The 16,211-nt window shown below is 35.6% G+C and overlaps 1 protein-coding gene across 1 annotated transcript in view; it reads right to left on the minus strand.

Annotated features, from left to right (window-relative positions):
- Positions 1-8,820: 8,820 nt before the first annotated feature.
- The window catches only part of adm2a (adrenomedullin 2a), a 13,145-nt gene continuing 5,754 nt past the window's right edge, over positions 8,821-16,211 (minus strand). The window contains exon 3 of the mRNA XM_073838220.1: positions 8,821-10,180. Within this exon, the coding sequence (XP_073694321.1) occupies positions 9,796-10,180 (385 nt within the window). The 3' untranslated portion in view covers positions 8,821-9,795. The remainder of the gene's footprint in view (positions 10,181-16,211) is intronic.

Below are 16,211 nucleotides of genomic sequence, written 5' to 3' on the forward strand. Positions count from 1 at the left end.
TGATTGGCTGATGAACGTTCTAGAGGTGTGCATTATATTCAGGGATACGCACGGCGAACGTAGTTCCAGGCAGCTAGACCGCAGTGCATGTCTATATTAGCCTGGCAAGCCAGACCCACATAAATGTAGGGTCTGGGCACTCTCCATAGACAGGGCTCAACCGGAGGGGTGGGATAAACGGTTGTCTTTCAAACTCCTCTCCACGCAATAGGATAGCGCTACAACCAATCAGAGACTTAGTCGGTCAGGTGACGTAGTCAGAGCGACGAAGATTTTTAACAAAAATCAGTGCACTGTGCAGTCTGTCAGCTAAATAATAGACATAGATGGGCACTAAACCTTTAAAAGTAAACAAAAACATGCACAGACAAATCCAAATTACACCCTGCGGCTCGTGACGATACATTGATGTCCTAAGACACGAAACGATCGGTTTTTGCAAGAAAATGAACAGTATTTATATAATTTTCTTTTTACCTTTGATACACACCCACGTCCATCTGTCATGAGCACGAGTTTATAATATCTATGATTCGACTCGTCACATGTGAACGCGCTTTGATGTAGTATACGCAAACACCGAAAGGGGAAATATGTAAAAAAAAAAGTCCAGGATGAGTTTGCGCAAGCAAACGTAATCTTTTTCAGCTTTAAATGGGTTTGAACAACCAGGACAAGCGCAAGTAATTACCATTTTGAATAGCCGCTATATCCACAATCTCTTGTGCTGTGTAAACAATGAGTGTCGTATACACGCCACAGATCGCTTCCGGTGTTTGCGTATTCTACACCACAGCGCGTTCAGATGTAACGAGCTCCTGCTCAGGACACATGGACGTGGCTGTGTATCAAAAGTAAAAAAATATATAAATACTGTTCAGTTTTCCACGCTTAATTCACGGAACCAGGAATTCATGTCTGACTGAACTTATGGTCGCAGGTCAGACGTCATCATGTTAAGCCCGCCCACCGACTCGTGATTGGCCCGGTACATCTTGGATTTTTCGGAAATTTAAGTGAATTGAGAGTAACTAGACTGACCTTAGAAGCAAATGTAATTTGCTGCCGCTAGGGGCGCGTCTAGATTCTAGGCTATGTCTATATCACTTCGCCATACGATTTCAGTTATTTCAAAGGTCCTTACAGCCAAAAACAGCAAAATAACTAAAACCCACAATAACACTGGCCAAGCTAATAAATACAGTAAACATCAGGATAAAAACAACACATTATTTCCATGTTTTTTTCCACATTATATTACGTTTTATCATGTACGGAAAGCACAAACTCTTTTTTTCTCGCCCTCTCTCACTCACCTCACAGACGCACACACATAACGTTACAGTTTGCACTCGCGTTAGCATTCGCGCTAATGTTGTTAGCGCTGCTCTGACGATTAACAACTTAACAACGACATGACAGCTCCCAAACGCGAGGAGACAACGGCGTGGTCTGGAAGAAAATGAACTTAAAGTTTAACTGTTAGTAGAGACGATGCTGCCAGTCACCCTTGAGAGACACAGACGTGAGAGAGGTAAAGTCATACACTTAGTTTCTCTCCCTCACTCTTTCCGTCTGTCTGCTAGTCTTTCGGTCTGTCTAAACTTCATTATTAACGGCATTATTTTGCTATTAACAGCCCAAGCGTCGTTACTAGTTCTAAAATGACGTTTTGGAACTAGCAACGAAGCTGTTGAATGATCTGCGTAAGAAATTAATCCTACTCACAATATCGTTTTAAGAATGAAAACGGGACGAATGTCTTGAAATATATCATTTGATCGATGTCTTGAGGTGTGGTAACTGTAGTATAAGCGGAATAATTGACTTCGGGCCGTAGAATTCTACGAAAATAATGCACACCCGAGGTGTAACGGCCACTCCGCTTCGCGTCGTGACCGCATCACCACCTCGGCTGTGCATTATTTTCGTAGAATTCTACGGCCCGAAGTCAATTATTCCTTACTTATTACACGGCTCTTTGGAATGCTTGATTCTGATTGGTCAGTTGAGACATTTGCAGGTTCGTTCTTTTCAAATAATCACCGCTCCAAAGTAATAACGCATAGCCGGAACTACTTGTATGTTTAAAATCCCTCTGTGCCAACAAAGATTACCGTTTGGCGCCATCTTGTGATAAACACTGGACAACCACAATTAACAATGGAAAATTTCGACATTAATCTATTTAAATTGTCTTACTAACGTACAAAGTTTGAATGAGTCACGTGATACTATGATCGTTTTGCGGAAGGATAAAAATGTTAATTTAAAACAAATATGCCATTAAAAGGTTTCAAATTCATATTCATGTCCAGTTTTTTTCCTTATGTGCCAAGTAACCGTGTAATAAGCGGGATAATGTACAGGCAGCCTGTAGTTATCGCGAAATAATAGTTTCTGCGATAACTACCGGCTGCCTGTACATTATCCCTTACCTGTAACCTTGAACTTTACTTTGCTTTGAAATGCCTCAGGAATTCACCATTTAATCATAATTGGCCATATTTTATGAGAACCTCTGACATAAAACCGGAATAGAACTGTCTGAATGTAAATCACGTGTTAGGAATGATGCAATCCCAGCTTGATATTACCGTTGACATTCCCACTCTTCATGTTCTGGCTTCACAGATATGAGAGATACAGTGTCAGATGACAAAAGAATTTGCGGATATGCAGTTTGCGGAGTTTAACTTGCACTTGAAGGACATGCTCAATAGCATTGACTTTTAAAAGTTTTTGTACCCATTCCATGGCTTGGAAATATTTTTTCCTCAAACGTCCTTCAGATTCATCATTGTAAGCAATACCATTTTGTCAAGGCTGTGGTGACTCCATCGCATGGTCAGCTGATTGGTTTGCCCATCTCAGTGACCTGCTTTTTCTGTCTGCACAGCTGTTCATTGCGTAGCCCATGTGATAGTTGCCTGGTCATGTATTAATGGCTCTATCAGAAGCCACCTTTTCCTGTCTGAGTGGAAATTTTTTGTCACAGACTACCAAGGACACTGCCTGTATGAGAAGAAAGGGTCTGGCTTTTATAGCATTTTATAGGCTTTCTACCTTGTGTCTAATGTTTAACTTCTTGTATTTGATGCCCAGGGGCATAACTGGTTCATTAACACAGTTTTGCGCATTTGGAAACGTCGCAGGAATGTGTTTCAGTGCTCTTTAGATTCATAAAGATAGTGGATAAGCCTGGAAAGATATTGCAGACAGACACAGACTTATTCGCAAATAGTTAGTACTCATTGGTCACGACTTACGTAACTGCAGTACAAGGTGACTTGAGGATCTGGGTTGCATTTCCACACTATTGGTTTGGATGCAGAATTGTGGAAAAAATATGTTTTGAGTTGCCAAATATTCTACACTCTAGAAATGCTAGTTTTTTTCCCTACTCAACCGGTTGAGCCTCTTGGGTCATATGTTGAACTGTTTTGTTTCTTTCCAATGTTGTGTAGTTTTATGTGTTACCCTGGCATTGGGTTAATGGCTGGTTCAAGCTGAAACTATACAATTCTCCAGCTGTTGAGTACAGTCCAAAGCCGAGCGGTGGGTTTTTGCATCCTCTTCGGGAGCAAACGGTTCTTAGCTGTGCCTGGTGCACTTCTTACACACAATAAAGGTTTGTATAAGTTTTATTTCATCTATAAAGTCTTTACTGTGCTGTAATTGTGACCCTGGACTACAAAGCCAGTTTTAAGTAGCACAGGTATATTTGTAGCAATAGGCAAAAATGCATTGTCCCCCAGTTTCACAGACAAGGCTTAAGCCTAGTCCTAGACTAAAATGCACTGAATGATCTAAAAATATATATTAATGCCTTTGTTTTGTCTTAAGATGCACACCAGTGATCTTTTATAATAATTAATCAAAAGTCCTAATTGAACTATGGGCTAATTCTGGCTTAGTCTAAGCACTGTCTGAGACACCAAGCCTGTGTGCGTCAAAATTATCATTTTTTTTTAAATGCCAAAAAGCATTAGGATATTAAAATCAAGTTCCATGAAGATATTTTGTACATTTTCTACCATAAATAAAGCAAAAGTTAATTTTTGATTAGTAATATGCATTTGGACAACTTTAAAGAGGATTTTCTCAGTATTTAAATATTTTTGCACCTTCCTATTCTAACAAACCATACATCAATGGAAAGCTTATTTATTCATCTTTTTTAAAATTGACCCTTATGAATGGTTTTGTGGTCCAGGGTAACAAATGATTATATTTTACGCAATGCAACATACAGGGACGAGATGTCAGCTGAATGCATCATCAGTGGTCGTTTCGTGATGGAAATGCCTTTTGCCTTGAATAAGAAACATTATAAAACATTACATTCATTATAATACTGAATTTAATTCATTTTGATGGTAAAATATGTTCTTTAAGCTCAGTACTGTTTGTTTATAGGTGGGTTATGGCGTCAGTCACGGCATCTCTCAGATACAGGTGAAACGCAGAATCAGCACCATTTCGGTGAAAAGATAACGGTTGAATACGCATGCATTAAAATGTTTCTTTTAAATGTTACATTTTTTATTTCTAAAATGCTTGTTAAATGAGTTTAACTGTATGTAGTGTTGTAAAATCTGCTGTATTTACCCAAATAAATTCAATTTGTATTATATTTTTGTCCATAGGTGTTCTTGCTTATTAATAAATGTTCACATTTTAACTGTTATTGTTGTTTCTGTGTGTGATTTTCTAATTTCCTACCCATTTTAAGCCAGCAATTTGTGACCCTGGTGCACAAAGAGTGGGTATATTTGTAGCAAGGCCAAAAATACATTGTATGGGTCAAAAATTTTTCTTTCATGCCAAAAATTAGGACATTAAGATCATGTTCCATGAAGATATTTTGTACATTTTCTACCGTAAATATAGCTAAACTTAATTTTTGATTATTAAGAGAAGTTGCTAAGAACTTCATTCGGTCAACTTTAAAGGCGATTTTCAATATTTAGATTTTTTTGCACCCTCATATTGTATATTTTCAAATAATTGTATCTCAGCCAAAATATTGACCTATCCTAACAAACCATACATCAATGGAAAGCTAATACATCTATATTAAGTCAGCTTTCAGATGATGTATAAATCTCAATTTCGAGAAAAAAAAACAACTTCTTTTTTAACTAGTTATAAACTAGTGGTCCGGGGTTAAATATAGTAATTTTTGAACAATAGCTGATTAAAATAAAACAACCCAGAATGTTGGGTCAAACATTTAACCCAAGCAGCTGGGTCAAAAAAACCCAGAATGTGTCCAATATTTAACCAACGCTGGGTTGCCAAATTACCCAGGAATGGTTGTTTTAAACCCAGCATTTATTACAGTGTATTTAAAGTATTTTTTTGTCACTTATGATACAATTAATCTGTATCTTAAAATGATTTACGTATTAGTTCTAATAATCAAGATGAAAAAATATATTTTCTAGACCTCTGGTATGACTGGAATCTTTAACCCAATAATCATTTTTATCAAAGTACTGCTATATTGCCATTTAGTTTGGGGTCAGTACGATTTTTTTTAAAGAAATTATTTTGAGCACCAAATCAGCATATTAGAAAGATTTCTGAAGGATCATATGACACTGAAGACAGGAGTAATGATGCTAAAAAATCAGCTTTGCATCACAAAAATAAATTACATTTTAAAATGTATTCAAATAGAAAAAAGCTTTTTTAAATTGTAATAATATTTCACAGTTTTTACGGTATTTTTAATCCAAAAAATGTCTAAGTGAGCATAAAAGTCTTCTTTCATCATTTTAAACCAGCATATGGTAATTTTTCAAACAATAGAGTTAAATAAAGCAATCCAGCATGTTTGGTCAAAAATTGAACCCAAGAACCCAGTTTGTGTTATGTCCAATATTTACCCAGTGCTGGGTTGCCAAATAACTCAGAAAAGGATGTTTTTAACCCAACATTTATTAGAGTGACTTATTGGTCACTTGTGATACATTTATTCAGCATCTTAAAACATTTTGCATATCAGTTCTAATAATCAAGAAAAAAACTATCTTTTTCTAGACCTCTGGTATGACTGGAATCTTCAACCCCCTGTGTCTGTACAGCATTTTAATCATTTTGATCAAAGTACTGCCATTCAGTTTGGGGTCAGCATGATTTTTGAGCACCAAATCAGCATATTAGAATGATTTCTGAAGGATATGACACTGAAGACTGTAGTAGTGATGCAATAAATTTCATTTTAAAACATATTCGAATAGGAAACAGCTATTTTAAATTGTAATAATATTTGACAATTTGACAGTTTTTACTGTATTTTAGATCAAGTAAATGCAGCCTAGGTGAGCAGAAGATACTTCAAACAGTAATGTATTGTTATTTTTTGTCTTAAAACATGTTCTGTGATATCTGTGTGTGAACCGCTGTTCACATTCAAAAGAGAACAACACATCAGATTTCTTCTCACTACTACGTAGTGCTTTATTTCACATTGAAAATAAAGAACATGACAAACTAATTTTATCGTTGCCTCTAAATATACTCTTTCATACCCAGAGGACAACTCTGAGGTGTGATGAAACACTGTATGTGATAAATAACGTCTTTGGTGACATAGATACACAAATGCAAACATAAATACATTAACTTAACATTAAAATATCAGTCCTAGTAATAGTATTCACATAAAATAGTGTACATGATACTGAGTGCGTCCTCATCACCCTTCAAAATACATTCATACAGATCCTGCTCAAAATCAGTACACAAAACTCTAAAGTTCAAGTGACAAACATAAAAAAAAAACATGCTCCTGCTTTAAAGTGCTTCGCATGGTAGTAACAACACAACTGACCTTTAGTATCAACTAAACACACACACACACACACACACACACACACATACAGAGATTAAAAAGCGCTGTTTTTCCTTCATCCACAACGTTTGTGTTCTTCTTAATGAATCAAGTAGGGCTTTAAAGGGGGACAAAGGTCATAAAAATACGCAATACACAGGGGCAGCACACAAAAACACACGCGTACAGAGCGATCAGGGCCAGATGCTGACGCACTGCTATGTTCCAACCCATGTCACCAAGACGTTCACAACAACTCATCCAAAAATAAATAAATAGATAAATACTCCAAAAAAAAAGAGGAATGTGATCAATAGTCAATCATGAGGCAGGTTAAGAGGTTCTCCCTGTGCAAAAAGTACAGATTAACCAGGCTCTCAGCAGTTTAAAAGCCTTTTAATTAAGATTAATCACGAGACATCAATCAGATCGATTACAGCAGAGAGAATGGTGTCGGAAATGTAGAGAGCCTTCGTGCAGATTAGCGCCAAAGCACCAGCGATTACTACTTCCTATTATCAGCATTATCAGAATCAGCTATGACAGGGAAAAAGATGTTTACAGTGACCAACACCGAAGTTCAAGCCCGTTTAAACAGTATAAGGTAAATGCACAGAAAGGTATCAAGTCAATTCAGGTTTTTTGGTCAGTTCTCTGCCTTTCTGGAGCGATTCTAAAAGCAAGTGGTCCTATAACATACATCACATAATGGGAGGATTTGGCCTGGATATCCAGCTGAAATTGTTTAAGCAGGATTTTTAGGATTACGTCTGCTATTTTAATCCTTAGACATGCACTTTGATGTCTCACAGCTTTCCCCCGACATCCACGGACCCCCGAATAGTGTCTGAAAGTCGTTTTTTACAGCTACGTCTGTCGGGTATTTTTGGTGTGTGTATCCACCCACGTATTCAGACGTGATTATTATAACAAAAGAGAATTCTTAAAATACACGACACGGCTGGAAGGACATTTTTCCCGAAAGACTTTGGAACGCTCGCACCTCAAATTTCGGTCGGACTAGAATCTTTAATTAAAGTTACAAGAATGAGCTTGAGAATCACTTAGATGATGCCAGTCGGTGTGTTTTAAGGACATTTTGAGGACATTTATGACATTAAGAACTGCATACAATGCAAGTTTTTGGGGACTAAAACCAACTCCAGATGCCTTTGACTTGCAATATATGGACATTTGTGACCCTGGACCACAAAACCAGTTTTAAATAGCAATAGCCAAAAATACACTGTATGGGTCAAAATTATCGATTTTTCTTTTATGCCAAAAATCATTAGGATAATAAATAAAGATCATGTAAATATATCAAAACGTATTTTTTGATTAGTAATATGCATTGCTAAGAATTTCGTTTGGACAACTTTAAAGGCGATTTTCGCAATATTCAGAATTTTTTGCACCCTCAGATTCCAGATTTTTTTTTAAGTAGTTGTATCTCATTTTTCAAAGTATCTTCTTTTGTGTTCCGTTTGGAACTTCATGAGTAAATCATGACTAAATTCTTTTTTTTTTTTTTCACAATGATGAAATTCCATTTGGAGTGTTTCCAAGATTTTTGTCCATACAATACAACTCCAGATGCCTTTGACTTGCAGTATATGAACATTTGTGACCCTGAACCACAAAAGCAGTTTTAAGTAGCAATCGCCATAAATACATTGTGTGGGTCAAAATTATCGATTTTTCTTTTATGCCTAAAATCATTAGGATATTAAGATCATGATCCTTGAAGATATTTTGTTAATTTCCTACCATAAATTTATCAAAATGTAATTTTTGATTATTTATATGCATTGCTAAGAACTTAATTTGGACAACTAAAGGCGATTTTCTTAATATTTTGATTTCGCACCCTCAGATTTTCAAATAGTTGTATCTCGGACAAATATTGTCCTACAACCATACATCATTAAAAAGCTTATTTATTCAGCTTTCAGATAATGTATAAATCTTAATTTAAAAAAAAATGGACACGACTGATTTTATGTTCCATAGTCACATTCTTTTGTGTTCTGTTTGGAATCTCATGAGTCAACCATGACTAAATTATTATTTTTTTCTTTTTTTTTTAGAATGATGAAATGTTCCTTTTAGAGTGTTTCCAAAATGTTCCAAAACAGCTAGTTTTAGTCTCTGTTATGGAGCTGTAACCTTGGTTATGGGTATTTACGGGTGAGTTATAACCACCATTTAAAAAAAAAAAAAACACTCCAAAAATGCTTGTTTACAAAATGTGGCAAAGCCCAGCAGGATTCTCTCAAAGTTGAAACTGAGACCTCAAGGATTATAACTCATTCTCGTGACTTTATGAAGCACGTGAAGTGTAATATTTCAGGCGCCAGACCTTGGAGCGCATGGAGAAGCAACAATGTATTAATCCGGATTCGACTGCAATTGCTACTGTATTGTTATGCGGGTTCAACCACTGTGTTTGTAAATTCAGACAATTCTCCATTGTCTAAAACCCAGCGTTTAACTGAGAAGGTATCAGATGGTGGTCTTGCACCACTTGCAAAGTCTCTTGGAGACAAGGTGAGAGGGTTCAGAGTTTTTTGGAAACGCACAAGCCTCACATTGACAGAAATCCAATCCCACACCTTGATGAAATCCACATTAAAGGCTCAGCCGGTTTGATCAGTGGTGTAGAAGTTAACAGCCTTGGATGAGTCAGGATGTGAAGACTTAATGACAAAATGAAAATAAAGAATCTGTTTAAATACCAAAAAAAAAAGCCAGAGTCAAAGTCAAAAGGCACCACCATCAAGTAACAAGTCCTTTCTGTCCAAAAAGGCACAGTATACGCTCCAGAAAACCAAGGCGGAGAAGAGGAAAGAGTACTACAGCAGTATTCTATTGCAATAAAATAAACAAACACCAGGACAGATATGTGTAACGCTGTTTTCTTGGTCTTAGTTTTAGCCGGACGTCCTCCAGGCTCATCCGTAGCTGTGTGGACTGCGCGGGTTAATGGGCGACTCTTCGCGGCCGCTTTGCCCAACCAGTTGGTAAAGGCGATGGCTGAGGTTTTGTACTTGGCAGGTACCGAGGACGCATCCGACGCGCTTCAGTTGGGCGTGATGATGGTTGTGGTGGCCTCTTGAGTGTGTGTTGCGACGGCGTCTGAGTTTAGGGCTCGCTTCTGTTTCGTTGGACTGTTCCGTTTCAATTGTTTGGTGTAGAGGTGGTGATTTAAAGAGGACGGCTCTCCATAGAACAGTGCGGTCGATGGAGACGACATGGTCAGTGTTTGGGCGCTCAGTAACGTCTGGAGAGATGGCGTTGTTCTCTCTTAGCTGATGGAGTCTGGTCATGAAGTCCAACCTGGAATGAGACAGAAATGAGAGTTATAAATACTGAACATGTTCAAGTTTGTTTCACTGTTCTCTGGAATACTTGATTCTGACTGGTCGATCTTAAAATAATTTAACTCAATATTTCAGTTACAAGATGTTACAATTCTATTTTATGAACCTTTAAAAATAATTGATAGTTTGTAGTTTTGAATGTACACTAGCAGTCAAAAGAATTGTAATGTTTTTAAGTCTTTTCTGCTCACCAAGCCTGTATTTATTTGATCCAGACGTACAGTAAAAACAGTCAAATTCTAAAATAGTTTTACTATTTAAAATACTTGCTTTCTATTTGAATATCTTTAAAAATGTAACTTATTCCTGTGATTTCAAAGCTGAATTTTTAGCATCCTTCAGAAATCATTCGAAAAATTCTGATTTGCTGCTCAAAAAGCATTTATTATTATTATTATGTTGAAAACATAATTTAGGTTTCTTTGATGAATAGAAAGTGCAGAAGAACAGCATCTATTTGAAATAGATATCTTTTGCAACATTATAAATGCCTCTTTTTTTCTTTTGATCAATTTAAAGCTTCCTTGCTAAATAAAAGTATTAATTTCTTTAAAAAAATTATACTGACTTTCAAGCTGTTGAATGTTATAGTGTTTAATGTTACAAAAGCTTTTTATTTTAAATGCTGATCTTTTGGATTGTTTTATCCTTAAAAAAAAGACAAATTCTGAAAAAAATGCACTGTTTTAAATATTGATTATAATAATAAAAATGTTTTTTGAACAGCAAATCATGTGACTAGAAAATTCTGAAAATTCAGCTTTGCATTACGGTGACGCATTGCTGCCGCACACTTATTTTTTTTCCCACTCAGCTATGTCGTTATAACGACATCTTTTCTCGTAAAAACGACATCTTTTCTCGTAAAAACGACATCTTTTCTCGTAAAAACGACATAATTTTCTCGTTAAAACGACATCTTTTCTCGTAATAACGAGATCTTTTCTCGTAAAAACGACATAATTTTCTCGTTAAAACGACATCTTTTTCTCGTAATAACGACATATTATGTCATACGATCTGATATGATTAATAATAACAATCATTGATTATGTTATGAGATGTTATGTTATAAGCGTTTGTCCGCGCTGCCTTTACCACAGTCCTGACATAAAGGAGGATGCACGCTGCTGGAGTTAGAATACACTAGCAGCTATATATAGAAATAAACTGTTTTAATAATTTTAATGTAATGGTTTCAGTTGTAGCGGCATGTTTATTAGGATTAATCTCCAATCTGCCCTCAGACCCAGAGGATTTAAGATGATCAGATCAAAACTGTTATTTCTGAATAATCAACTCTGAGCTTGGAATATTATTTGGATGAAAGTTTGATTTCACAGAAAATTGAAATAGGGCCTACGATTATAAAGAAATAAAATAGAAATGACAAACGGTTTGATTGTATTATGATAATAATAATTTCGTTCTGTTTCAAAAATGGACAAAATGAATGAAAAAAAAAAAATTAAGTTTAAAAATAACTACCTTTTAGTATTTTTGTCCGTGGGTAAAAAGAGAGCTATGCTTTAATTATAAGTGGGCGGCAATGAAAAGCCATTTTTCAACTCATGCAGAATAAATACAAATACAAAAATACAAACAAATCTAGCTTAATTTCGTTTTTCTGTTTCTCAAACAAAACGAAATAATAATAATAATAATAATAATAATTATAATATTAATAATAATAATCTATTATTATATTAATAATAGATTAATATAATAATCTATTATTATAATAACCTATTATTATTATTACTATAATTATTATTAGGCCTATTATTATATTTTTCTTATTATGAATTCTATTTATTTATTTCTGCTCGTATTTCGATTTGCTGTTAAATCAATCAAAAATGTGATTATTCAGAATTAATAGTTTTGATTATCTTAAATAAGATTTTATAATAAAAAAATAATACGCCTAATAATAATAAGCACAATAACAATTTGAGTTATTTGAGTTATTAATATTAATAATAATATTATAATAATAAGCATAATAACAATTTGAGTAGGCTACAATTTGAGTAGCCTATTATTATTATTATTATTTCATTTTGTTTGAGAAACGGAAAAACGAAAAGCTTGATTCTTCGTATTTTTGTTCATGGGTAAAACACATGAGCTTATTGCTTGAATATTAATTTAACATGCCTGGGCTGTCTTGATACTTAGTATGATTATATACACAGTATACATTATTTATTATATATTATTAAATTTTATCTTTAGCTGAATCAAGCCACGAATCCGGTTTTTCATCTGGATTATACTGTGGAAATATACTGCGCTGGCTCTGAGTGTAAGCACAATGGTTACAGATAATGAACTCACACGGGAAAGACTGTACATTACTACCTACCTCTTGTTGGATTTATACGAATTAAATAAACACAATTTTGTTTTCGATTCTTTTATTGAAGTAGACCTTTCAAGCTGCATAGAGAGACATAAATTGCGAGAGCGCACCCTGTATTTTTACAAAGGCAATTTGTAACGTTTTGTTGTTATTGTGGAAGTACATAAAATAAAGCAGACATTTATATTTCTTTGCTCTGTAATCACAATGTAAGGGATCGCGCTGGTACCGCCGACCCGAGAAGTGCAGTGCGCTTTATATATGAGACTTGCAAAGAAACGTTATTGTGACTAATTTGCAGAGCGGTACATCAGACGAACATTATTCTGCATGATGGGACAGACCGTAAAGACAGGCTGAGTCGAAAAGTGGCTTTTCCGGGCTGCTCACGCACAAATATTAAAGCATAAGCACTCTTTTCATGAACAAAAATCTGAATGGCTTTATTTATTTATTTTCATTTTTTAAACAGAACGAAATCATCATAATCATAACACGATCAAACCGTGTGTCATTTTTTAAATTTATTTTCTGATACCATTTAAATTTTTTGTAAAATCAAACTTTCATCCAAATAATATTCCAAGCTCAGAGTCAGAAATAACACTTTTGATCTGATCATCTTAAATCCTCTGGGTCTAAGGGCAAATTAGTATGGAGATTAATCCTAATAAACAGCTGCTACAATTGAAACCATTACATTAAAATGATTAAAACAGTGTATTTCTATATAACTCCAGCAGCGTGCATCCTCCTTTAGGTCAGGACTGTGGGGAAGGCAGCGCGGACAAACGCTTAGCTCCCTCACATAACATAATCATATCATCTATAACAGGAACATCAGATCGTTTTTATGACATATTATGTCGTTATTACGAGAAAAAGATGTCGTTTTAACGAGAAAAGATGTCGTTTTAACGAGAAAATTATGTCGTTTTTACGAGAAAAGATGTCGTTTTAACGAGAAAATTATGTCGTTTTTACGAGAAAAGATGTCGTTTTTACGAGAAAAGATCTCGTTATAACGACATAGCTGAGTGGGAAAAAAAATAAGTGTGCGGCAGCAATGCGTCACCGTATTGCATCACAGAAATAAATTACATTTTAAATATATATTCAAATAGAAAGCAGTTATTATAAACATGAAAAACAATATTTCTGCTTTTGCTGTATTTTGGACCAAACAAATGCAGGCTTGGTGAGCAGAAGAGACTTCTGTCAAAACATTAAAAATCTTACTGTGGTAGTGTACTTACTTAATTTTTTATAATGTATTACGAAATAATAAACCACCTTATACTTATATTTATTGTGCTATGGAAGAATATCGGCTGTAAAAGTTTAAAGTATAAACCTATAAACGTAATGGCACATTTCATGGTGAAATTCGGTTTATGCAACTATTTATTGCACAGAATTGGCTTGATCCAACATTCAGCATAATTTACTCCGATACTAAATGTGCAGTTTGGTCAAGCGTGCAAACATTTACTGCAACCGATGCCTGCCCACTGTTCAGCGTTCACAGTGTCCGGCAAACACACTTGATTTACTCTGGTTTCGCTGTAATGGCCATGGCCACCTGCTTTCTGTTTGATTATCACACACCGGACACTAAGATCCTTGTTTTTTTGTACAGATCTTGCTCTTAGAATTAGCAAGCAGCAGTTGGCAGCTCATGACAGGTGCATGCTAAGACTAACCTCGAGAGACATATCGTTTTGCACTTTTATTACATGCATTTTTGGAATTGCATTTACAAAAAAATGTGGGATAAGCATAACTATAAAAGAGCAACCTATTTATACAAAAACCCTAAAGCTGAAATTTGAGAAATGACAGGGTGTATTGTTGGGTTGGACCACACCAGATCTCACAGTGTCACGCTAAACTTAGCGAAAAAGCATGCTGAGTAACGCCGACTTCGCCAGACACGTCTTTGACATTTTTTCCTTGCACGTTCTTGAATGTTTTAAAACGTCAGCTTGCCAGAAATAATCAGTTAGTCTTGCAATTTGTTTTGTTTAAATGTTTAATTTTTTTAACTATAAATATGTTCTTAATGTAATATAATTATAATATGTATCTTGTTAACATCTTCTTTCCTCAGAAAGCTCGGTCTCAATGCACAAACTGTGCAGCCGGCTCATTTTTTCCTTTGCATTGTGGTCAACCAAAATACCACTTCTTTAAATTATAATGATTATCTGCCCAAAGTGGCTTGGATGAATAGTAATTTTCCCTGTTGTAATGTACGCGATGCCACTGATGCCACTAATATGTCATGCTGTGTCAAGTCTCCAAACCTCTACAAACTTCATCTCAGCAGCTGCACATGATCAAAGCTAATGCTGAGCATTACTTTCTCTTTGAGCTTGATCCAACTGCGACTTTGAGATACTTAAGCAGAGATAAGCTGCCTGTGTACTTCATCCATTTGGCCTTTCACCTCTTCTGAGACCCCATTATCACACGTCCATATTTCTCAAACGTCTGCAAGACCACCCTACCTCATGGCTCATCTTAAATGTGCTCACACAGTCTAAAAACTAAAGGTTTTCAATCGGCATCTATGCTTCCTTGAAGAACCTTGAAAGAGAAGTTCACTTCCAGAACAAAAATTTACAGATCATTTACTCACCCTCTTGTCATCCAAGATGTTCATGTCTTTCTTTCTTCAGTTGTAAAGAAATTATGGCTTTTGAGGAAAAATTTTAGGAATGTTCTCTATATAGTGGACTTCTATGGTGCCCACGAGTTTGAACGTTCAAAATGCAGTTTAAATCCAGCTTCAAAGGACTCTTAAACTATCCCAGACGAGGAAGAAGGGTCTTATCTAGCGAAATGATCTGTTATTTTCTAAAAAGTTGACAATTTATATACTTTTTAACCTCAGAGGCTTGTCTTGTCTAGCTCTGCCTGAACTCTGTGTATTCCGGTTCAAGACAGTTAGGGTATGTTGAAAAAACTCCCATCTCATTTTCTCCTCCAACTTCAAAATCTGTTTTACCTTTTTTGAATTTTGTAAGTTCAAACTCGAGGGCACCAAAGAAGTCCACTCTGTGGAGAGAAATCCTGAAATGTTTTCCTCAAAAAACATAATTTCCTTACGACTGAAGAAAGAAAGACATGAACATCTTGGATGACACTGGGGTTAGTAAATTATCTGTCAATTTTTGCTCTGGAAATGAACTTCTCCTTTAAGATGTTGCTTTTTCTGTTTTTTTTTTACCAAGTTCCTTTGTGGTTTCTAGGGTTTTCTAGCCCTAAAGAGCAACTGTTGTTTCTAGAAATGTCTGTTTATTCCTCCCATTGTAATCCATTTGTTAGATAATGAATAATCTTGAGCAGGGCTGCCACTTAACATACAGTTGAACAGACGTGCTAATTAAAAATCTCACCTGGCGACATTTACCTAAGCAGACCACAATGAAATGGGATCTGTGATTCTGGGGTATTTGTAGTCTGAGCATAGTGTTTTTCCAGGAAAATTAGCACCTGGACCTTGAAATTCAACCCATCTTGGTATAAAGGTGGTAATCATGTTTTGCAGAAACTCTGTTGGGTATACACTCCCAGAAACCCAAGGAATGGTTGAGTCTTGCAAGTTGAATGAGCAGCC

Source organism: Garra rufa, chromosome 4 (genome assembly GCF_049309525.1).
Source record: "Garra rufa chromosome 4, GarRuf1.0, whole genome shotgun sequence".
In the NCBI taxonomy this organism is placed as follows: Eukaryota; Metazoa; Chordata; class Actinopteri; order Cypriniformes; family Cyprinidae; genus Garra; species Garra rufa.